This window comes from Passer domesticus, chromosome Z, assembly GCF_036417665.1.
Source record: "Passer domesticus isolate bPasDom1 chromosome Z, bPasDom1.hap1, whole genome shotgun sequence".
Lineage (NCBI taxonomy): Eukaryota > Metazoa > Chordata > Aves > Passeriformes > Passeridae > Passer > Passer domesticus.
In genome coordinates this window covers 48,497,428-48,514,336 of record NC_087512.1, presented here as the reverse complement: position 1 = coordinate 48,514,336, position 16,909 = coordinate 48,497,428, and the positions used below count along the sequence as shown (strand labels likewise).

The 16,909-nt window shown below is 44.3% G+C and overlaps 1 protein-coding gene across 4 annotated transcripts in view; it reads right to left on the bottom strand.

The window, feature by feature from the left end:
* LOC135289292 (mucin-17-like) overlaps positions 1 to 16,909 on the bottom strand; it is a 66,330-nt gene that overhangs the window by 18,484 nt on the left and 30,937 nt on the right. For all 4 annotated transcript variants that reach the window (XM_064402786.1, XM_064402789.1, XM_064402787.1 and 1 more), the window contains 27 exons: positions 16,772 to 16,831; positions 16,450 to 16,503; positions 15,850 to 15,912; positions 14,385 to 15,323; positions 14,187 to 14,246; positions 13,865 to 13,918; positions 13,266 to 13,328; positions 11,801 to 12,739; positions 11,603 to 11,662; positions 11,281 to 11,334; positions 10,682 to 10,744; positions 9,217 to 10,155; positions 9,019 to 9,078; positions 8,697 to 8,750; positions 8,097 to 8,159; positions 6,632 to 7,570; positions 6,434 to 6,493; positions 6,112 to 6,165; positions 5,513 to 5,575; positions 4,048 to 4,986; positions 3,850 to 3,909; positions 3,528 to 3,581; positions 2,929 to 2,991; positions 1,464 to 2,402; positions 1,266 to 1,325; positions 944 to 997; positions 345 to 407 (listed from right to left, as the gene is read on the bottom strand). In XM_064402786.1, coding sequence (XP_064258856.1) covers positions 345 to 407; positions 944 to 997; positions 1,266 to 1,325; positions 1,464 to 2,402; positions 2,929 to 2,991; positions 3,528 to 3,581; positions 3,850 to 3,909; positions 4,048 to 4,986; positions 5,513 to 5,575; positions 6,112 to 6,165; positions 6,434 to 6,493; positions 6,632 to 7,570; positions 8,097 to 8,159; positions 8,697 to 8,750; positions 9,019 to 9,078; positions 9,217 to 10,155; positions 10,682 to 10,744; positions 11,281 to 11,334; positions 11,603 to 11,662; positions 11,801 to 12,739; positions 13,266 to 13,328; positions 13,865 to 13,918; positions 14,187 to 14,246; positions 14,385 to 15,323; positions 15,850 to 15,912; positions 16,450 to 16,503; positions 16,772 to 16,831 — 6,873 coding nt within the window. The remainder of the gene's footprint in view (positions 1 to 344; positions 408 to 943; positions 998 to 1,265; positions 1,326 to 1,463; positions 2,403 to 2,928; positions 2,992 to 3,527; positions 3,582 to 3,849; positions 3,910 to 4,047; positions 4,987 to 5,512; positions 5,576 to 6,111; positions 6,166 to 6,433; positions 6,494 to 6,631; positions 7,571 to 8,096; positions 8,160 to 8,696; positions 8,751 to 9,018; positions 9,079 to 9,216; positions 10,156 to 10,681; positions 10,745 to 11,280; positions 11,335 to 11,602; positions 11,663 to 11,800; positions 12,740 to 13,265; positions 13,329 to 13,864; positions 13,919 to 14,186; positions 14,247 to 14,384; positions 15,324 to 15,849; positions 15,913 to 16,449; positions 16,504 to 16,771; positions 16,832 to 16,909) is intronic.

Here is a 16,909-nt window from a genome sequence, read left to right as displayed (position 1 = left end):
TACCAGAAGTATCTTGCCCTAGGCAGGATTGTAACGACACATTGTTCCACGTATTCTCACAGACATATTTTACACACCATCATGATAATTTCTAGGTGTGTTTTTTAAGCAAGGAAACAAGCTTGTACAGTTGGGAAAAAACTTTAATTCCTGTGTTAGTTACACCACCCCTTTGTTGTCTGAAAATTGTCTCTGAAGATGTCTGTTTGCACTAGATGTGTTGCTCCAAAGCCATTCTACTAAAGCGCTGTTGTGTTTGCCTACAGAAGCTGTGCAGCATGAAGGTGGATGCTGTCTCTGAACCCATATCCAAGTGAGTATAATTTCTTGAAAAGCAGACTTACCATCAGGAGGAGGACCACGAGGCGTACTGGCTCCTTGGGGTTGAAAGAGAAAGGCAGAAGGCCCTGTTCAGAGGAAGGAAATTTACTTCAGAGCAGGTACATTTTTAAAAGCAAGGAAATACAAGAAACTGAAATGGTTATGGTTGGAAGGAAAAGCTATTACAACAATGTTAATGGTTTATAAGAGAAAGAAAGGAAGAACCCTTTGGTTCTTAAAAAAAAAGAAAGAAAAAAACCCCCCCGCTATTCAAAAAAAACCAAACCCCCACCCACTCACCACGACCACTCCCCAAAAGCAAAACAATCCAAGCAACCCAGCAGCTAAACTCAGGGCAATATCAAAATTATCAAAGCAAATGAAGGACTCGTTATAAAAGGAATCCTCCAGCAGTAATTTTAATCTCTGTGTTAGCTTTCAGCATCCCCTTTCTGTTCTGAAGAGCACCTTCGAATGTTTCTGTTTGCGCTAACTTTATTGCTCCATTATGGTTCCCATTAAGTGTTGTTGTATTTGCCTACAGAAGCTGAGCAGCAGGAAGGGAGTTGCTGGCTAGGAACCCAAATCCCGGTGAGTACAATTGCTTGAAAAACAGACTTACCAGCAGGAGGAAGAGGAGAAGGAAGAGGAGCACGAGCTGGAGGTGCACGAAGGGCTTGGGAGGGAATAGGAATACAAATATACTCCGGTCAGAGACAGCAAAATTACTTCAGAAGAGGTAAATGTTTAAAAGCAAGGAAATGCACAGAACTGAAATGTTGCAAGACATGGCGGTTTCTAAATGTTGGCAGTAGTGTTATTGCTCCGTTGTGTTTACAATGAGGACTTGTTGTATTTGTCTGCAGAAGCTGTGCAGCATGAAGGGTGATGCTGGCTCTGAAGCCACATCCAAATGACTATAATTTCTTGACAAGCAGACTTACCATCACCAGCAGGAATAGGACCACGAGGCGAAATGGGTCCTTGGGGACGCCGGAAGGAATCTGTTGAGAGACAGTAAATTAACTTCAGAGATGGTAAATTTTAAATACCAAGGAGACGCATGAAAAGGAAATGGTTATGGTTGGAAGGAAAGGCAATGTTGGTTCGAGAGAGAGTAAAGGTTCTGTAGGATGACACACCGGCGGATAGGTCGCTTCCAGACACCGTGTAGGTTCTGTTGGGTGACATGCTGAAGTAGCCTGAGTCACTTCCAGAGGAAGGATAGCTTATGCTGGATGGCATACTGGAGCCTGAGTCGCTTCCAGACACAGTATAGGTTCTGTTGGGTGACATGCTGAAGTAGCCTGAGTCACTTCCAGATGAAGAATAGCTTATGCTGGATGGCATACTGGAGCCTGAGTCGCTTCCAGACACAGTGTATGTTCTGTTGGGTGACATACTGAAGTAGCCTGAGACACTTCCAGAGGAAGGATAGCTTATGCTGGAAGGCATACTGAAGACTGAATCGCTTCCAGACACAGTATAGGTTCTGTTGGGTGGCATAAGGAAGACTGAGTCACTTCCAGGAAAAGAATAGGATGTGTTGGGTGACATCCTGAAGACTGAGTCACTTCCAGAAGCAGTATGGCTCCTGCTGGGAGCAATAGTGGAGATTGAGTTGATTCCAGAGAAACTGTCAGTTCTGCTGGGTGACATCCTGAAGACTGAGTCACTTCCAGAGGAAAGATAGCTTATGCCAGATGGCATACTGGCACCTGCGTCACTTCCAGACACAGTGTAGGTTCTGTTGGGTGACCTACTGAAGTAGCCTGAGTCACTTCCAGAGGAAGGATAGCTTATGCTGGATGGCATACTGGAGCCTGAGTCGCTTCCAGACACAGTGTATGTTCTGTTGGGTGACCTACTGAAGTAGCCTGAGTCACTTCCAGAGGAAGGATAGCTTATGCTGGATGGCATACTGGAGCCTGGGTCACTTCCAGACACAGTATAGGTTATGTTGGGTGACATGCTGAAGTAGCCTGAGTCACTTCCAGATGAAGAATAGCTTATGCTGGATGGCATACTGGAGCCTGAGTCAGACACAGTATAGGTTCTGTACCTTGGCCCTCCCCAGTGTCCTGGAATAAAAACAATGCATATAACCTTATCAGGAGAGAATCTACTTTTGCTGTTTGTTTAATACCCCTCACAAGAGTACGTATGTGAGGTACTTGCAACTGTTTGCTTCTTGTCTTAGTTGCTTATTTGAAACACAGGAGCCATAATTATTATATATCAATCTTTAAGAGACAAAGGGCATTACCAGAAGTATCTTGCCCTAGGCAGGATTGTAACGACACATTGTTCCACGTATTCTCACAGACATATTTTACACACCATCATGATAATTTCTAGGTGTGTTTTTTAAGCAAGGAAACAAACTTGTACAGTTGGGAAAAAACTTTAATTCCTGTGTTAGTTACACCACCCCTTTGTTGTCTGAAAATTGTCTCTGAAGATGTCTGTTTGCACTAGATGTGTTGCTCCAAAGCCATTCTACTAAAGCGCTGTTGTGTTTGCCTACAGAAGCTGTGCAGCATGAAGGTGGATGCTGTCTCTGAACCCATATCCAAGTGAGTATAATTTCTTGAAAAGCAGACTTACCATCAGGAGGAGGACCACGAGGCGTACTGGCTCCTTGGGGTTGAAAGAGAAAGGCAGAAGGCCCTGTTCAGAGGAAGGAAATTTACTTCAGAGCAGGTACATTTTTAAAAGCAAGGAAATACAAGAAACTGAAATGGTTATGGTTGGAAGGAAAAGCTATTACAAAAATGTTAATGGTTTATAAGAGAAAGAAAGGAAGAACCCTTTGGTTCTTAAAAAAAAAGAAAGAAAAAAACCCCCCCGCTATTCAAAAAAAACCAAACCCCCACCCACTCACCACGACCACTCCCCAAAAGCAAAACAATCCAAGCAACCCAGCAGCTAAACTCAGGGCAATATCAAAATTATCAAAGCAAATGAAGGACTCGTTATAAAAGGAATCCTCCAGCAGTAATTTTAATCTCTGTGTTAGCTTTCAGCATCCCCTTTCTGTTCTGAAGAGCACCTTCGAATGTTTCTGTTTGCGCTAACTTTATTGCTCCATTATGGTTCCCATTAAGTGTTGTTGTATTTGCCTACAGAAGCTGAGCAGCAGGAAGGGAGTTGCTGGCTAGGAACCCAAATCCCGGTGAGTACAATTGCTTGAAAAACAGACTTACCAGCAGGAGGAAGAGGAGAAGGAAGAGGAGCACGAGCTGGAGGTGCACGAAGGGCTTGGGAGGGAATAGGAATACAAATATACTCCGGTCAGAGACAGCAAAATTACTTCAGAAGAGGTAAATGTTTAAAAGCAAGGAAATGCACAGAACTGAAATGTTGCAAGACATGGCGGTTTCTAAATGTTGGCAGTAGTGTTATTGCTCCGTTGTGTTTACAATGAGGACTTGTTGTATTTGTCTGCAGAAGCTGTGCAGCATGAAGGGTGATGCTGGCTCTGAAGCCACATCCAAATGACTATAATTTCTTGACAAGCAGACTTACCATCACCAGCAGGAATAGGACCACGAGGCGAAATGGGTCCTTGGGGACGCCGGAAGGAATCTGTTGAGAGACAGTAAATTAACTTCAGAGATGGTAAATTTTAAATACCAAGGAGACGCATGAAAAGGAAATGGTTATGGTTGGAAGGAAAGGCAATGTTGGTTCGAGAGAGAGTAAAGGTTCTGTAGGATGACACACCGGCGGATAGGTCGCTTCCAGACACCGTGTAGGTTCTGTTGGGTGACATGCTGAAGTAGCCTGAGTCACTTCCAGAGGAAGGATAGCTTATGCTGGATGGCATACTGGAGCCTGAGTCGCTTCCAGACACGGTATAGGTTCTGTTGGGTGACCTACTGAAGTAGCCTGAGTCACTTCCAGAGGAAGAATAGCTTATGCTGGATGGCATACTGGAGCCTGAGTCGCTTCCAGACACAGTGTATGTTCTGTTGGGTGACATACTGAAGTAGCCTGAGACACTTCCAGAGGAAGGATAGCTTATGCTGGAAGGCATACTGAAGACTGAATCGCTTCCAGACACAGTATAGGTTCTGTTGGGTGGCATAAGGAAGACTGAGTCACTTCCAGGAAAAGAATAGGATGTGTTGGGTGACATCCTGAAGACTGAGTCACTTCCAGAAGCAGTATGGCTCCTGCTGGGAGCAATAGTGGAGATTGAGTTGATTCCAGAGAAACTGTCAGTTCTGCTGGGTGACATCCTGAAGACTGAGTCACTTCCAGAGGAAAGATAGCTTATGCCAGATGGCATACTGGCACCTGCGTCACTTCCAGACACAGTGTAGGTTCTGTTGGGTGACCTACTGAAGTAGCCTGAGTCACTTCCAGAGGAAGGATAGCTTATGCTGGATGGCATACTGGAGCCTGAGTCGCTTCCAGACACAGTGTATGTTCTGTTGGGTGACCTACTGAAGTAGCCTGAGTCACTTCCAGAGGAAGGATAGCTTATGCTGGATGGCATACTGGAGCCTGGGTCACTTCCAGACACAGTATAGGTTATGTTGGGTGACATACTGAAGTAGCCTGAGTCACTTCCAGATGAAGAATAGCTTATGCTGGATGGCATACTGGAGCCTGAGTCAGACACAGTATAGGTTCTGTACCTTGGCCCTCCCCAGTGTCCTGGAATAAAAACAATGCATATAACCTTATCAGGAGAGAATCTACTTTTGCTGTTTGTTTAATACCCCTCACAAGAGTACGTATGTGAGGTACTTGCAACTGTTTGCTTCTTGTCTTAGTTGCTTATTTGAAACACAGGAGCCATAATTATTATATATCAATCTTTAAGAGACAAAGGGCATTACCAGAAGTATCTTGCCCTAGGCAGGATTGTAACGACACATTGTTCCACGTATTCTCACAGACATATTTTACACACCATCATGATAATTTCTAGGTGTGTTTTTTAAGCAAGGAAACAAACTTGTACAGTTGGGAAAAAACTTTAATTCCTGTGTTAGTTACACCACCCCTTTGTTGTCTGAAAATTGTCTCTGAAGATGTCTGTTTGCACTAGATGTGTTGCTCCAACGCCATTCTACTAAAGCGCTGTTGTGTTTGCCTACAGAAGCTGTGCAGCATGAAGGTGGATGCTGTCTCTGAACCCATATCCAAGTGAGTATAATTTCTTGAAAAGCAGACTTACCATCAGGAGGAGGACCACGAGGCGTACTGGCTCCTTGGGGTTGAAAGAGAAAGGCAGAAGGCCCTGTTCAGAGGAAGGAAATTTACTTCAGAGCAGGTACATTTTTAAAAGCAAGGAAATACAAGAAACTGAAATGGTTATGGTTGGAAGGAAAAGCTATTACAAAAATGTTAATGGTTTATAAGAGAAAGAAAGGAAGAACCCTTTGGTTCTTAAAAAAAAAGAAAGAAAAAAACCCCCCCGCTATTCAAAAAAAACCAAACCCCCACCCACTCACCACGACCACTCCCCAAAAGCAAAACAATCCAAGCAACCCAGCAGCTAAACTCAGGGCAATATCAAAATTATCAAAGCAAATGAAGGACTCGTTATAAAAGGAATCCTCCAGCAGTAATTTTAATCTCTGTGTTAGCTTTCAGCATCCCCTTTCTGTTCTGAAGAGCACCTTCGAATGTTTCTGTTTGCGCTAACTTTATTGCTCCATTATGGTTCCCATTAAGTGTTGTTGTATTTGCCTACAGAAGCTGAGCAGCAGGAAGGGAGTTGCTGGCTAGGAACCCAAATCCCGGTGAGTACAATTGCTTGAAAAACAGACTTACCAGCAGGAGGAAGAGGAGAAGGAAGAGGAGCACGAGCTGGAGGTGCACGAAGGGCTTGGGAGGGAATAGGAATACAAATATACTCCGGTCAGAGACAGCAAAATTACTTCAGAAGAGGTAAATGTTTAAAAGCAAGGAAATGCACAGAACTGAAATGTTGCAAGACATGGCGGTTTCTAAATGTTGGCAGTAGTGTTATTGCTCCGTTGTGTTTACAATGAGGACTTGTTGTATTTGTCTGCAGAAGCTGTGCAGCATGAAGGGTGATGCTGGCTCTGAAGCCACATCCAAATGACTATAATTTCTTGACAAGCAGACTTACCATCACCAGCAGGAATAGGACCACGAGGCGAAATGGGTCCTTGGGGACGCCGGAAGGAATCTGTTGAGAGACAGTAAATTAACTTCAGAGATGGTAAATTTTAAATACCAAGGAGACGCATGAAAAGGAAATGGTTATGGTTGGAAGGAAAGGCAATGTTGGTTCGAGAGAGAGTAAAGGTTCTGTAGGATGACACACCGGCGGATAGGTCGCTTCCAGACACCGTGTAGGTTCTGTTGGGTGACATGCTGAAGTAGCCTGAGTCACTTCCAGAGGAAGGATAGCTTATGCTGGATGGCATACTGGAGCCTGAGTCGCTTCCAGACACAGTATAGGTTCTGTTGGGTGACCTACTGAAGTAGCCTGAGTCACTTCCAGAGGAAGAATAGCTTATGCTGGATGGCATACTGGAGCCTGAGTCGCTTCCAGACACAGTGTATGTTCTGTTGGGTGACATACTGAAGTAGCCTGAGACACTTCCAGAGGAAGGATAGCTTATGCTGGAAGGCATACTGAAGACTGAATCGCTTCCAGACACAGTATAGGTTCTGTTGGGTGGCATAAGGAAGACTGAGTCACTTCCAGGAAAAGAATAGGATGTGTTGGGTGACATCCTGAAGACTGAGTCACTTCCAGAAGCAGTATGGCTCCTGCTGGGAGCAATAGTGGAGATTGAGTTGATTCCAGAGAAACTGTCAGTTCTGCTGGGTGACATCCTGAAGACTGAGTCACTTCCAGAGGAAAGATAGCTTATGCCAGATGGCATACTGGCACCTGCGTCACTTCCAGACACAGTGTAGGTTCTGTTGGGTGACCTACTGAAGTAGCCTGAGTCACTTCCAGAGGAAGGATAGCTTATGCTGGATGGCATACTGGAGCCTGAGTCGCTTCCAGACACAGTGTATGTTCTGTTGGGTGACCTACTGAAGTAGCCTGAGTCACTTCCAGAGGAAGGATAGCTTATGCTGGATGGCATACTGGAGCCTGGGTCACTTCCAGACACAGTATAGGTTATGTTGGGTGACATGCTGAAGTAGCCTGAGTCACTTCCAGATGAAGAATAGCTTATGCTGGATGGCATACTGGAGCCTGAGTCAGACACAGTATAGGTTCTGTACCTTGGCCCTCCCCAGTGTCCTGGAATAAAAACAATGCATATAACCTTATCAGGAGAGAATCTACTTTTGCTGTTTGTTTAATACCCCTCACAAGAGTACGTATGTGAGGTACTTGCAACTGTTTGCTTCTTGTCTTAGTTGCTTATTTGAAACACAGGAGCCATAATTATTATATATCAATCTTTAAGAGACAAAGGGCATTACCAGAAGTATCTTGCCCTAGGCAGGATTGTAACGACACATTGTTCCACGTATTCTCACAGACATATTTTACACACCATCATGATAATTTCTAGGTGTGTTTTTTAAGCAAGGAAACAAGCTTGTACAGTTGGGAAAAAACTTTAATTCCTGTGTTAGTTACACCACCCCTTTGTTGTCTGAAAATTGTCTCTGAAGATGTCTGTTTGCACTAGATGTGTTGCTCCAAAGCCATTCTACTAAAGCGCTGTTGTGTTTGCCTACAGAAGCTGTGCAGCATGAAGGTGGATGCTGTCTCTGAACCCATATCCAAGTGAGTATAATTTCTTGAAAAGCAGACTTACCATCAGGAGGAGGACCACGAGGCGTACTGGCTCCTTGGGGTTGAAAGAGAAAGGCAGAAGGCCCTGTTCAGAGGAAGGAAATTTACTTCAGAGCAGGTACATTTTTAAAAGCAAGGAAATACAAGAAACTGAAATGGTTATGGTTGGAAGGAAAAGCTATTACAACAATGTTAATGGTTTATAAGAGAAAGAAAGGAAGAACCCTTTGGTTCTTAAAAAAAAAAGAAAGAAAAAAACCCCCCCGCTATTCAAAAAAAACCAAACCCCCACCCACTCACCACGACCACTCCCCAAAAGCAAAACAATCCAAGCAACCCAGCAGCTAAACTCAGGGCAATATCAAAATTATCAAAGCAAATGAAGGACTCGTTATAAAAGGAATCCTCCAGCAGTAATTTTAATCTCTGTGTTAGCTTTCAGCATCCCCTTTCTGTTCTGAAGAGCACCTTCGAATGTTTCTGTTTGCGCTAACTTTATTGCTCCATTATGGTTCCCATTAAGTGTTGTTGTATTTGCCTACAGAAGCTGAGCAGCAGGAAGGGAGTTGCTGGCTAGGAACCCAAATCCCGGTGAGTACAATTGCTTGAAAAACAGACTTACCAGCAGGAGGAAGAGGAGAAGGAAGAGGAGCACGAGCTGGAGGTGCACGAAGGGCTTGGGAGGGAATAGGAATACAAATATACTCCGGTCAGAGACAGCAAAATTACTTCAGAAGAGGTAAATGTTTAAAAGCAAGGAAATGCACAGAACTGAAATGTTGCAAGACATGGCGGTTTCTAAATGTTGGCAGTAGTGTTATTGCTCCGTTGTGTTTACAATGAGGACTTGTTGTATTTGTCTGCAGAAGCTGTGCAGCATGAAGGGTGATGCTGGCTCTGAAGCCACATCCAAATGACTATAATTTCTTGACAAGCAGACTTACCATCACCAGCAGGAATAGGACCACGAGGCGAAATGGGTCCTTGGGGACGCCGGAAGGAATCTGTTGAGAGACAGTAAATTAACTTCAGAGATGGTAAATTTTAAATACCAAGGAGACGCATGAAAAGGAAATGGTTATGGTTGGAAGGAAAGGCAATGTTGGTTCGAGAGAGAGTAAAGGTTCTGTAGGATGACACACCGGCAGATAGGTCGCTTCCAGACACCGTGTAGGTTCTGTTGGGTGACATGCTGAAGTAGCCTGAGTCACTTCCAGAGGAAGGATAGCTTATGCTGGATGGCATACTGGAGCCTGAGTCGCTTCCAGACACAGTATAGGTTCTGTTGGGTGACCTACTGAAGTAGCCTGAGTCACTTCCAGAGGAAGAATAGCTTATGCTGGATGGCATACTGGAGCCTGAGTCGCTTCCAGACACAGTGTATGTTCTGTTGGGTGACATACTGAAGTAGCCTGAGACACTTCCAGAGGAAGGATAGCTTATGCTGGAAGGCATACTGAAGACTGAATCGCTTCCAGACACAGTATAGGTTCTGTTGGGTGGCATAAGGAAGACTGAGTCACTTCCAGGAAAAGAATAGGATGTGTTGGGTGACATCCTGAAGACTGAGTCACTTCCAGAAGCAGTATGGCTCCTGCTGGGAGCAATAGTGGAGATTGAGTTGATTCCAGAGAAACTGTCAGTTCTGCTGGGTGACATCCTGAAGACTGAGTCACTTCCAGAGGAAAGATAGCTTATGCCAGATGGCATACTGGCACCTGCGTCACTTCCAGACACAGTGTAGGTTCTGTTGGGTGACCTACTGAAGTAGCCTGAGTCACTTCCAGAGGAAGGATAGCTTATGCTGGATGGCATACTGGAGCCTGAGTCGCTTCCAGACACAGTGTATGTTCTGTTGGGTGACCTACTGAAGTAGCCTGAGTCACTTCCAGAGGAAGGATAGCTTATGCTGGATGGCATACTGGAGCCTGGGTCACTTCCAGACACAGTATAGGTTATGTTGGGTGACATGCTGAAGTAGCCTGAGTCACTTCCAGATGAAGAATAGCTTATGCTGGATGGCATACTGGAGCCTGAGTCAGACACAGTATAGGTTCTGTACCTTGGCCCTCCCCAGTGTCCTGGAATAAAAACAATGCATATAACCTTATCAGGAGAGAATCTACTTTTGCTGTTTGTTTAATACCCCTCACAAGAGTACGTATGTGAGGTACTTGCAACTGTTTGCTTCTTGTCTTAGTTGCTTATTTGAAACACAGGAGCCATAATTATTATATATCAATCTTTAAGAGACAAAGGGCATTACCAGAAGTATCTTGCCCTAGGCAGGATTGTAACGACACATTGTTCCACGTATTCTCACAGACATATTTTACACACCATCATGATAATTTCTAGGTGTGTTTTTTAAGCAAGGAAACAAGCTTGTACAGTTGGGAAAAAACTTTAATTCCTGTGTTAGTTACACCACCCCTTTGTTGTCTGAAAATTGTCTCTGAAGATGTCTGTTTGCACTAGATGTGTTGCTCCAAAGCCATTCTACTAAAGCGCTGTTGTGTTTGCCTACAGAAGCTGTGCAGCATGAAGGTGGATGCTGTCTCTGAACCCATATCCAAGTGAGTATAATTTCTTGAAAAGCAGACTTACCATCAGGAGGAGGACCACGAGGCGTACTGGCTCCTTGGGGTTGAAAGAGAAAGGCAGAAGGCCCTGTTCAGAGGAAGGAAATTTACTTCAGAGCAGGTACATTTTTAAAAGCAAGGAAATACAAGAAACTGAAATGGTTATGGTTGGAAGGAAAAGCTATTACAACAATGTTAATGGTTTATAAGAGAAAGAAAGGAAGAACCCTTTGGTTCTTAAAAAAAAAGAAAGAAAAAAACCCCCCCGCTATTCAAAAAAAACCAAACCCCCACCCACTCACCACGACCACTCCCCAAAAGCAAAACAATCCAAGCAACCCAGCAGCTAAACTCAGGGCAATATCAAAATTATCAAAGCAAATGAAGGACTCGTTATAAAAGGAATCCTCCAGCAGTAATTTTAATCTCTGTGTTAGCTTTCAGCATCCCCTTTCTGTTCTGAAGAGCACCTTCGAATGTTTCTGTTTGCGCTAACTTTATTGCTCCATTATGGTTCCCATTAAGTGTTGTTGTATTTGCCTACAGAAGCTGAGCAGCAGGAAGGGAGTTGCTGGCTAGGAACCCAAATCCCGGTGAGTACAATTGCTTGAAAAACAGACTTACCAGCAGGAGGAAGAGGAGAAGGAAGAGGAGCACGAGCTGGAGGTGCACGAAGGGCTTGGGAGGGAATAGGAATACAAATATACTCCGGTCAGAGACAGCAAAATTACTTCAGAAGAGGTAAATGTTTAAAAGCAAGGAAATGCACAGAACTGAAATGTTGCAAGACATGGCGGTTTCTAAATGTTGGCAGTAGTGTTATTGCTCCGTTGTGTTTACAATGAGGACTTGTTGTATTTGTCTGCAGAAGCTGTGCAGCATGAAGGGTGATGCTGGCTCTGAAGCCACATCCAAATGACTATAATTTCTTGACAAGCAGACTTACCATCACCAGCAGGAATAGGACCACGAGGCGAAATGGGTCCTTGGGGACGCCGGAAGGAATCTGTTGAGAGACAGTAAATTAACTTCAGAGATGGTAAATTTTAAATACCAAGGAGACGCATGAAAAGGAAATGGTTATGGTTGGAAGGAAAGGCAATGTTGGTTCGAGAGAGAGTAAAGGTTCTGTAGGATGACACACCGGCAGATAGGTCGCTTCCAGACACCGTGTAGGTTCTGTTGGGTGACATGCTGAAGTAGCCTGAGTCACTTCCAGAGGAAGGATAGCTTATGCTGGATGGCATACTGGAGCCTGAGTCGCTTCCAGACACAGTATAGGTTCTGTTGGGTGACCTACTGAAGTAGCCTGAGTCACTTCCAGAGGAAGAATAGCTTATGCTGGATGGCATACTGGAGCCTGAGTCGCTTCCAGACACAGTGTATGTTCTGTTGGGTGACATACTGAAGTAGCCTGAGACACTTCCAGAGGAAGGATAGCTTATGCTGGAAGGCATACTGAAGACTGAATCGCTTCCAGACACAGTATAGGTTCTGTTGGGTGGCATAAGGAAGACTGAGTCACTTCCAGGAAAAGAATAGGATGTGTTGGGTGACATCCTGAAGACTGAGTCACTTCCAGAAGCAGTATGGCTCCTGCTGGGAGCAATAGTGGAGATTGAGTTGATTCCAGAGAAACTGTCAGTTCTGCTGGGTGACATCCTGAAGACTGAGTCACTTCCAGAGGAAAGATAGCTTATGCCAGATGGCATACTGGCACCTGCGTCACTTCCAGACACAGTGTAGGTTCTGTTGGGTGACCTACTGAAGTAGCCTGAGTCACTTCCAGAGGAAGGATAGCTTATGCTGGATGGCATACTGGAGCCTGAGTCGCTTCCAGACACAGTGTATGTTCTGTTGGGTGACCTACTGAAGTAGCCTGAGTCACTTCCAGAGGAAGGATAGCTTATGCTGGATGGCATACTGGAGCCTGGGTCACTTCCAGACACAGTATAGGTTATGTTGGGTGACATGCTGAAGTAGCCTGAGTCACTTCCAGATGAAGAATAGCTTATGCTGGATGGCATACTGGAGCCTGAGTCAGACACAGTATAGGTTCTGTACCTTGGCCCTCCCCAGTGTCCTGGAATAAAAACAATGCATATAACCTTATCAGGAGAGAATCTACTTTTGCTGTTTGTTTAATACCCCTCACAAGAGTACGTATGTGAGGTACTTGCAACTGTTTGCTTCTTGTCTTAGTTGCTTATTTGAAACACAGGAGCCATAATTATTATATATCAATCTTTAAGAGACAAAGGGCATTACCAGAAGTATCTTGCCCTAGGCAGGATTGTAACGACACATTGTTCCACGTATTCTCACAGACATATTTTACACACCATCATGATAATTTCTAGGTGTGTTTTTTAAGCAAGGAAACAAACTTGTACAGTTGGGAAAAAACTTTAATTCCTGTGTTAGTTACACCACCCCTTTGTTGTCTGAAAATTGTCTCTGAAGATGTCTGTTTGCACTAGATGTGTTGCTCCAAAGCCATTCTACTAAAGCGCTGTTGTGTTTGCCTACAGAAGCTGTGCAGCATGAAGGTGGATGCTGTCTCTGAACCCATATCCAAGTGAGTATAATTTCTTGAAAAGCAGACTTACCATCAGGAGGAGGACCACGAGGCGTACTGGCTCCTTGGGGTTGAAAGAGAAAGGCAGAAGGCCCTGTTCAGAGGAAGGAAATTTACTTCAGAGCAGGTACATTTTTAAAAGCAAGGAAATACAAGAAACTGAAATGGTTATGGTTGGAAGGAAAAGCTATTACAACAATGTTAATGGTTTATAAGAGAAAGAAAGGAAGAACCCTTTGGTTCTTAAAAAAAAAGAAAGAAAAAAACCCCCCCGCTATTCAAAAAAAACCAAACCCCCACCCACTCACCACGACCACTCCCCAAAAGCAAAACAATCCAAGCAACCCAGCAGCTAAACTCAGGGCAATATCAAAATTATCAAAGCAAATGAAGGACTCGTTATAAAAGGAATCCTCCAGCAGTAATTTTAATCTCTGTGTTAGCTTTCAGCATCCCCTTTCTGTTCTGAAGAGCACCTTCGAATGTTTCTGTTTGCGCTAACTTTATTGCTCCATTATGGTTCCCATTAAGTGTTGTTGTATTTGCCTACAGAAGCTGAGCAGCAGGAAGGGAGTTGCTGGCTAGGAACCCAAATCCCGGTGAGTACAATTGCTTGAAAAACAGACTTACCAGCAGGAGGAAGAGGAGAAGGAAGAGGAGCACGAGCTGGAGGTGCACGAAGGGCTTGGGAGGGAATAGGAATACAAATATACTCCGGTCAGAGACAGCAAAATTACTTCAGAAGAGGTAAATGTTTAAAAGCAAGGAAATGCACAGAACTGAAATGTTGCAAGACATGGCGGTTTCTAAATGTTGGCAGTAGTGTTATTGCTCCGTTGTGTTTACAATGAGGACTTGTTGTATTTGTCTGCAGAAGCTGTGCAGCATGAAGGGTGATGCTGGCTCTGAAGCCACATCCAAATGACTATAATTTCTTGACAAGCAGACTTACCATCACCAGCAGGAATAGGACCACGAGGCGAAATGGGTCCTTGGGGACGCCGGAAGGAATCTGTTGAGAGACAGTAAATTAACTTCAGAGATGGTAAATTTTAAATACCAAGGAGACGCATGAAAAGGAAATGGTTATGGTTGGAAGGAAAGGCAATGTTGGTTCGAGAGAGAGTAAAGGTTCTGTAGGATGACACACCGGCAGATAGGTCGCTTCCAGACACCGTGTAGGTTCTGTTGGGTGACATGCTGAAGTAGCCTGAGTCACTTCCAGAGGAAGGATAGCTTATGCTGGATGGCATACTGGAGCCTGAGTCGCTTCCAGACACAGTATAGGTTCTGTTGGGTGACCTACTGAAGTAGCCTGAGTCACTTCCAGAGGAAGAATAGCTTATGCTGGATGGCATACTGGAGCCTGAGTCGCTTCCAGACACAGTGTATGTTCTGTTGGGTGACATACTGAAGTAGCCTGAGACACTTCCAGAGGAAGGATAGCTTATGCTGGAAGGCATACTGAAGACTGAATCGCTTCCAGACACAGTATAGGTTCTGTTGGGTGGCATAAGGAAGACTGAGTCACTTCCAGGAAAAGAATAGGATGTGTTGGGTGACATCCTGAAGACTGAGTCACTTCCAGAAGCAGTATGGCTCCTGCTGGGAGCAATAGTGGAGATTGAGTTGATTCCAGAGAAACTGTCAGTTCTGCTGGGTGACATCCTGAAGACTGAGTCACTTCCAGAGGAAAGATAGCTTATGCCAGATGGCATACTGGCACCTGCGTCACTTCCAGACACAGTGTAGGTTCTGTTGGGTGACCTACTGAAGTAGCCTGAGTCACTTCCAGAGGAAGGATAGCTTATGCTGGATGGCATACTGGAGCCTGAGTCGCTTCCAGACACAGTGTATGTTCTGTTGGGTGACCTACTGAAGTAGCCTGAGTCACTTCCAGAGGAAGGATAGCTTATGCTGGATGGCATACTGGAGCCTGGGTCACTTCCAGACACAGTATAGGTTATGTTGGGTGACATGCTGAAGTAGCCTGAGTCACTTCCAGATGAAGAATAGCTTATGCTGGATGGCATACTGGAGCCTGAGTCAGACACAGTATAGGTTCTGTACCTTGGCCCTCCCCAGTGTCCTGGAATAAAAACAATGCATATAACCTTATCAGGAGAGAATCTACTTTTGCTGTTTGTTTAATACCCCTCACAAGAGTACGTATGTGAGGTACTTGCAACTGTTTGCTTCTTGTCTTAGTTGCTTATTTGAAACACAGGAGCCATAATTATTATATATCAATCTTTAAGAGACAAAGGGCATTACCAGAAGTATCTTGCCCTAGGCAGGATTGTAACGACACATTGTTCCACGTATTCTCACAGACATATTTTACACACCATCATGATAATTTCTAGGTGTGTTTTTTAAGCAAGGAAACAAGCTTGTACAGTTGGGAAAAAACTTTAATTCCTGTGTTAGTTACACCACCCCTTTGTTGTCTGAAAATTGTCTCTGAAGATGTCTGTTTGCACTAGATGTGTTGCTCCAAAGCCATTCTACTAAAGCGCTGTTGTGTTTGCCTACAGAAGCTGTGCAGCATGAAGGTGGATGCTGTCTCTGAACCCATATCCAAGTGAGTATAATTTCTTGAAAAGCAGACTTACCATCAGGAGGAGGACCACGAGGCGTACTGGCTCCTTGGGGTTGAAAGAGAAAGGCAGAAGGCCCTGTTCAGAGGAAGGAAATTTACTTCAGAGCAGGTACATTTTTAAAAGCAAGGAAATACAAGAAACTGAAATGGTTATGGTTGGAAGGAAAAGCTATTACAACAATGTTAATGGTTTATAAGAGAAAGAAAGGAAGAACCCTTTGGTTCTTAAAAAAAAAAGAAAGAAAAAAACCCCCCCGCTATTCAAAAAAAACCAAACCCCCACCCACTCACCACGACCACTCCCCAAAAGCAAAACAATCCAAGCAACCCAGCAGCTAAACTCAGGGCAATATCAAAATTATCAAAGCAAATGAAGGACTCGTTATAAAAGGAATCCTCCAGCAGTAATTTTAATCTCTGTGTTAGCTTTCAGCATCCCCTTTCTGTTCTGAAGAGCACCTTCGAATGTTTCTGTTTGCGCTAACTTTATTGCTCCATTATGGTTCCCATTAAGTGTTGTTGTATTTGCCTACAGAAGCTGAGCAGCAGGAAGGGAGTTGCTGGCTAGGAACCCAAATCCCGGTGAGTACAATTGCTTGAAAAACAGACTTACCAGCAGGAGGAAGAGGAGAAGGAAGAGGAGCACGAGCTGGAGGTGCACGAAGGGCTTGGGAGGGAATAGGAATACAAATATACTCCGGTCAGAGACAGCAAAATTACTTCAGAAGAGGTAAATGTTTAAAAGCAAGGAAATGCACAGAACTGAAATGTTGCAAGACATGGCGGTTTCTAAATGTTGGCAGTAGTGTTATTGCTCCGTTGTGTTTACAATGAGGACTTGTTGTATTTGTCTGCAGAAGCTGTGCAGCATGAAGGGTGATGCTGGCTCTGAAGCCACATCCAAATGACTATAATTTCTTGACAAGCAGACTTACCATCACCAGCAGGAATAGGACCACGAGGCGAAATGGGTCCTTGGGGACGCCGGAAGGAATCTGTTGAGAGACAGTAAATTAACTTCAGAGATGGTAAATTTTAAATACCAAGGAGACGCATGAAAAGGAAATGGTTAT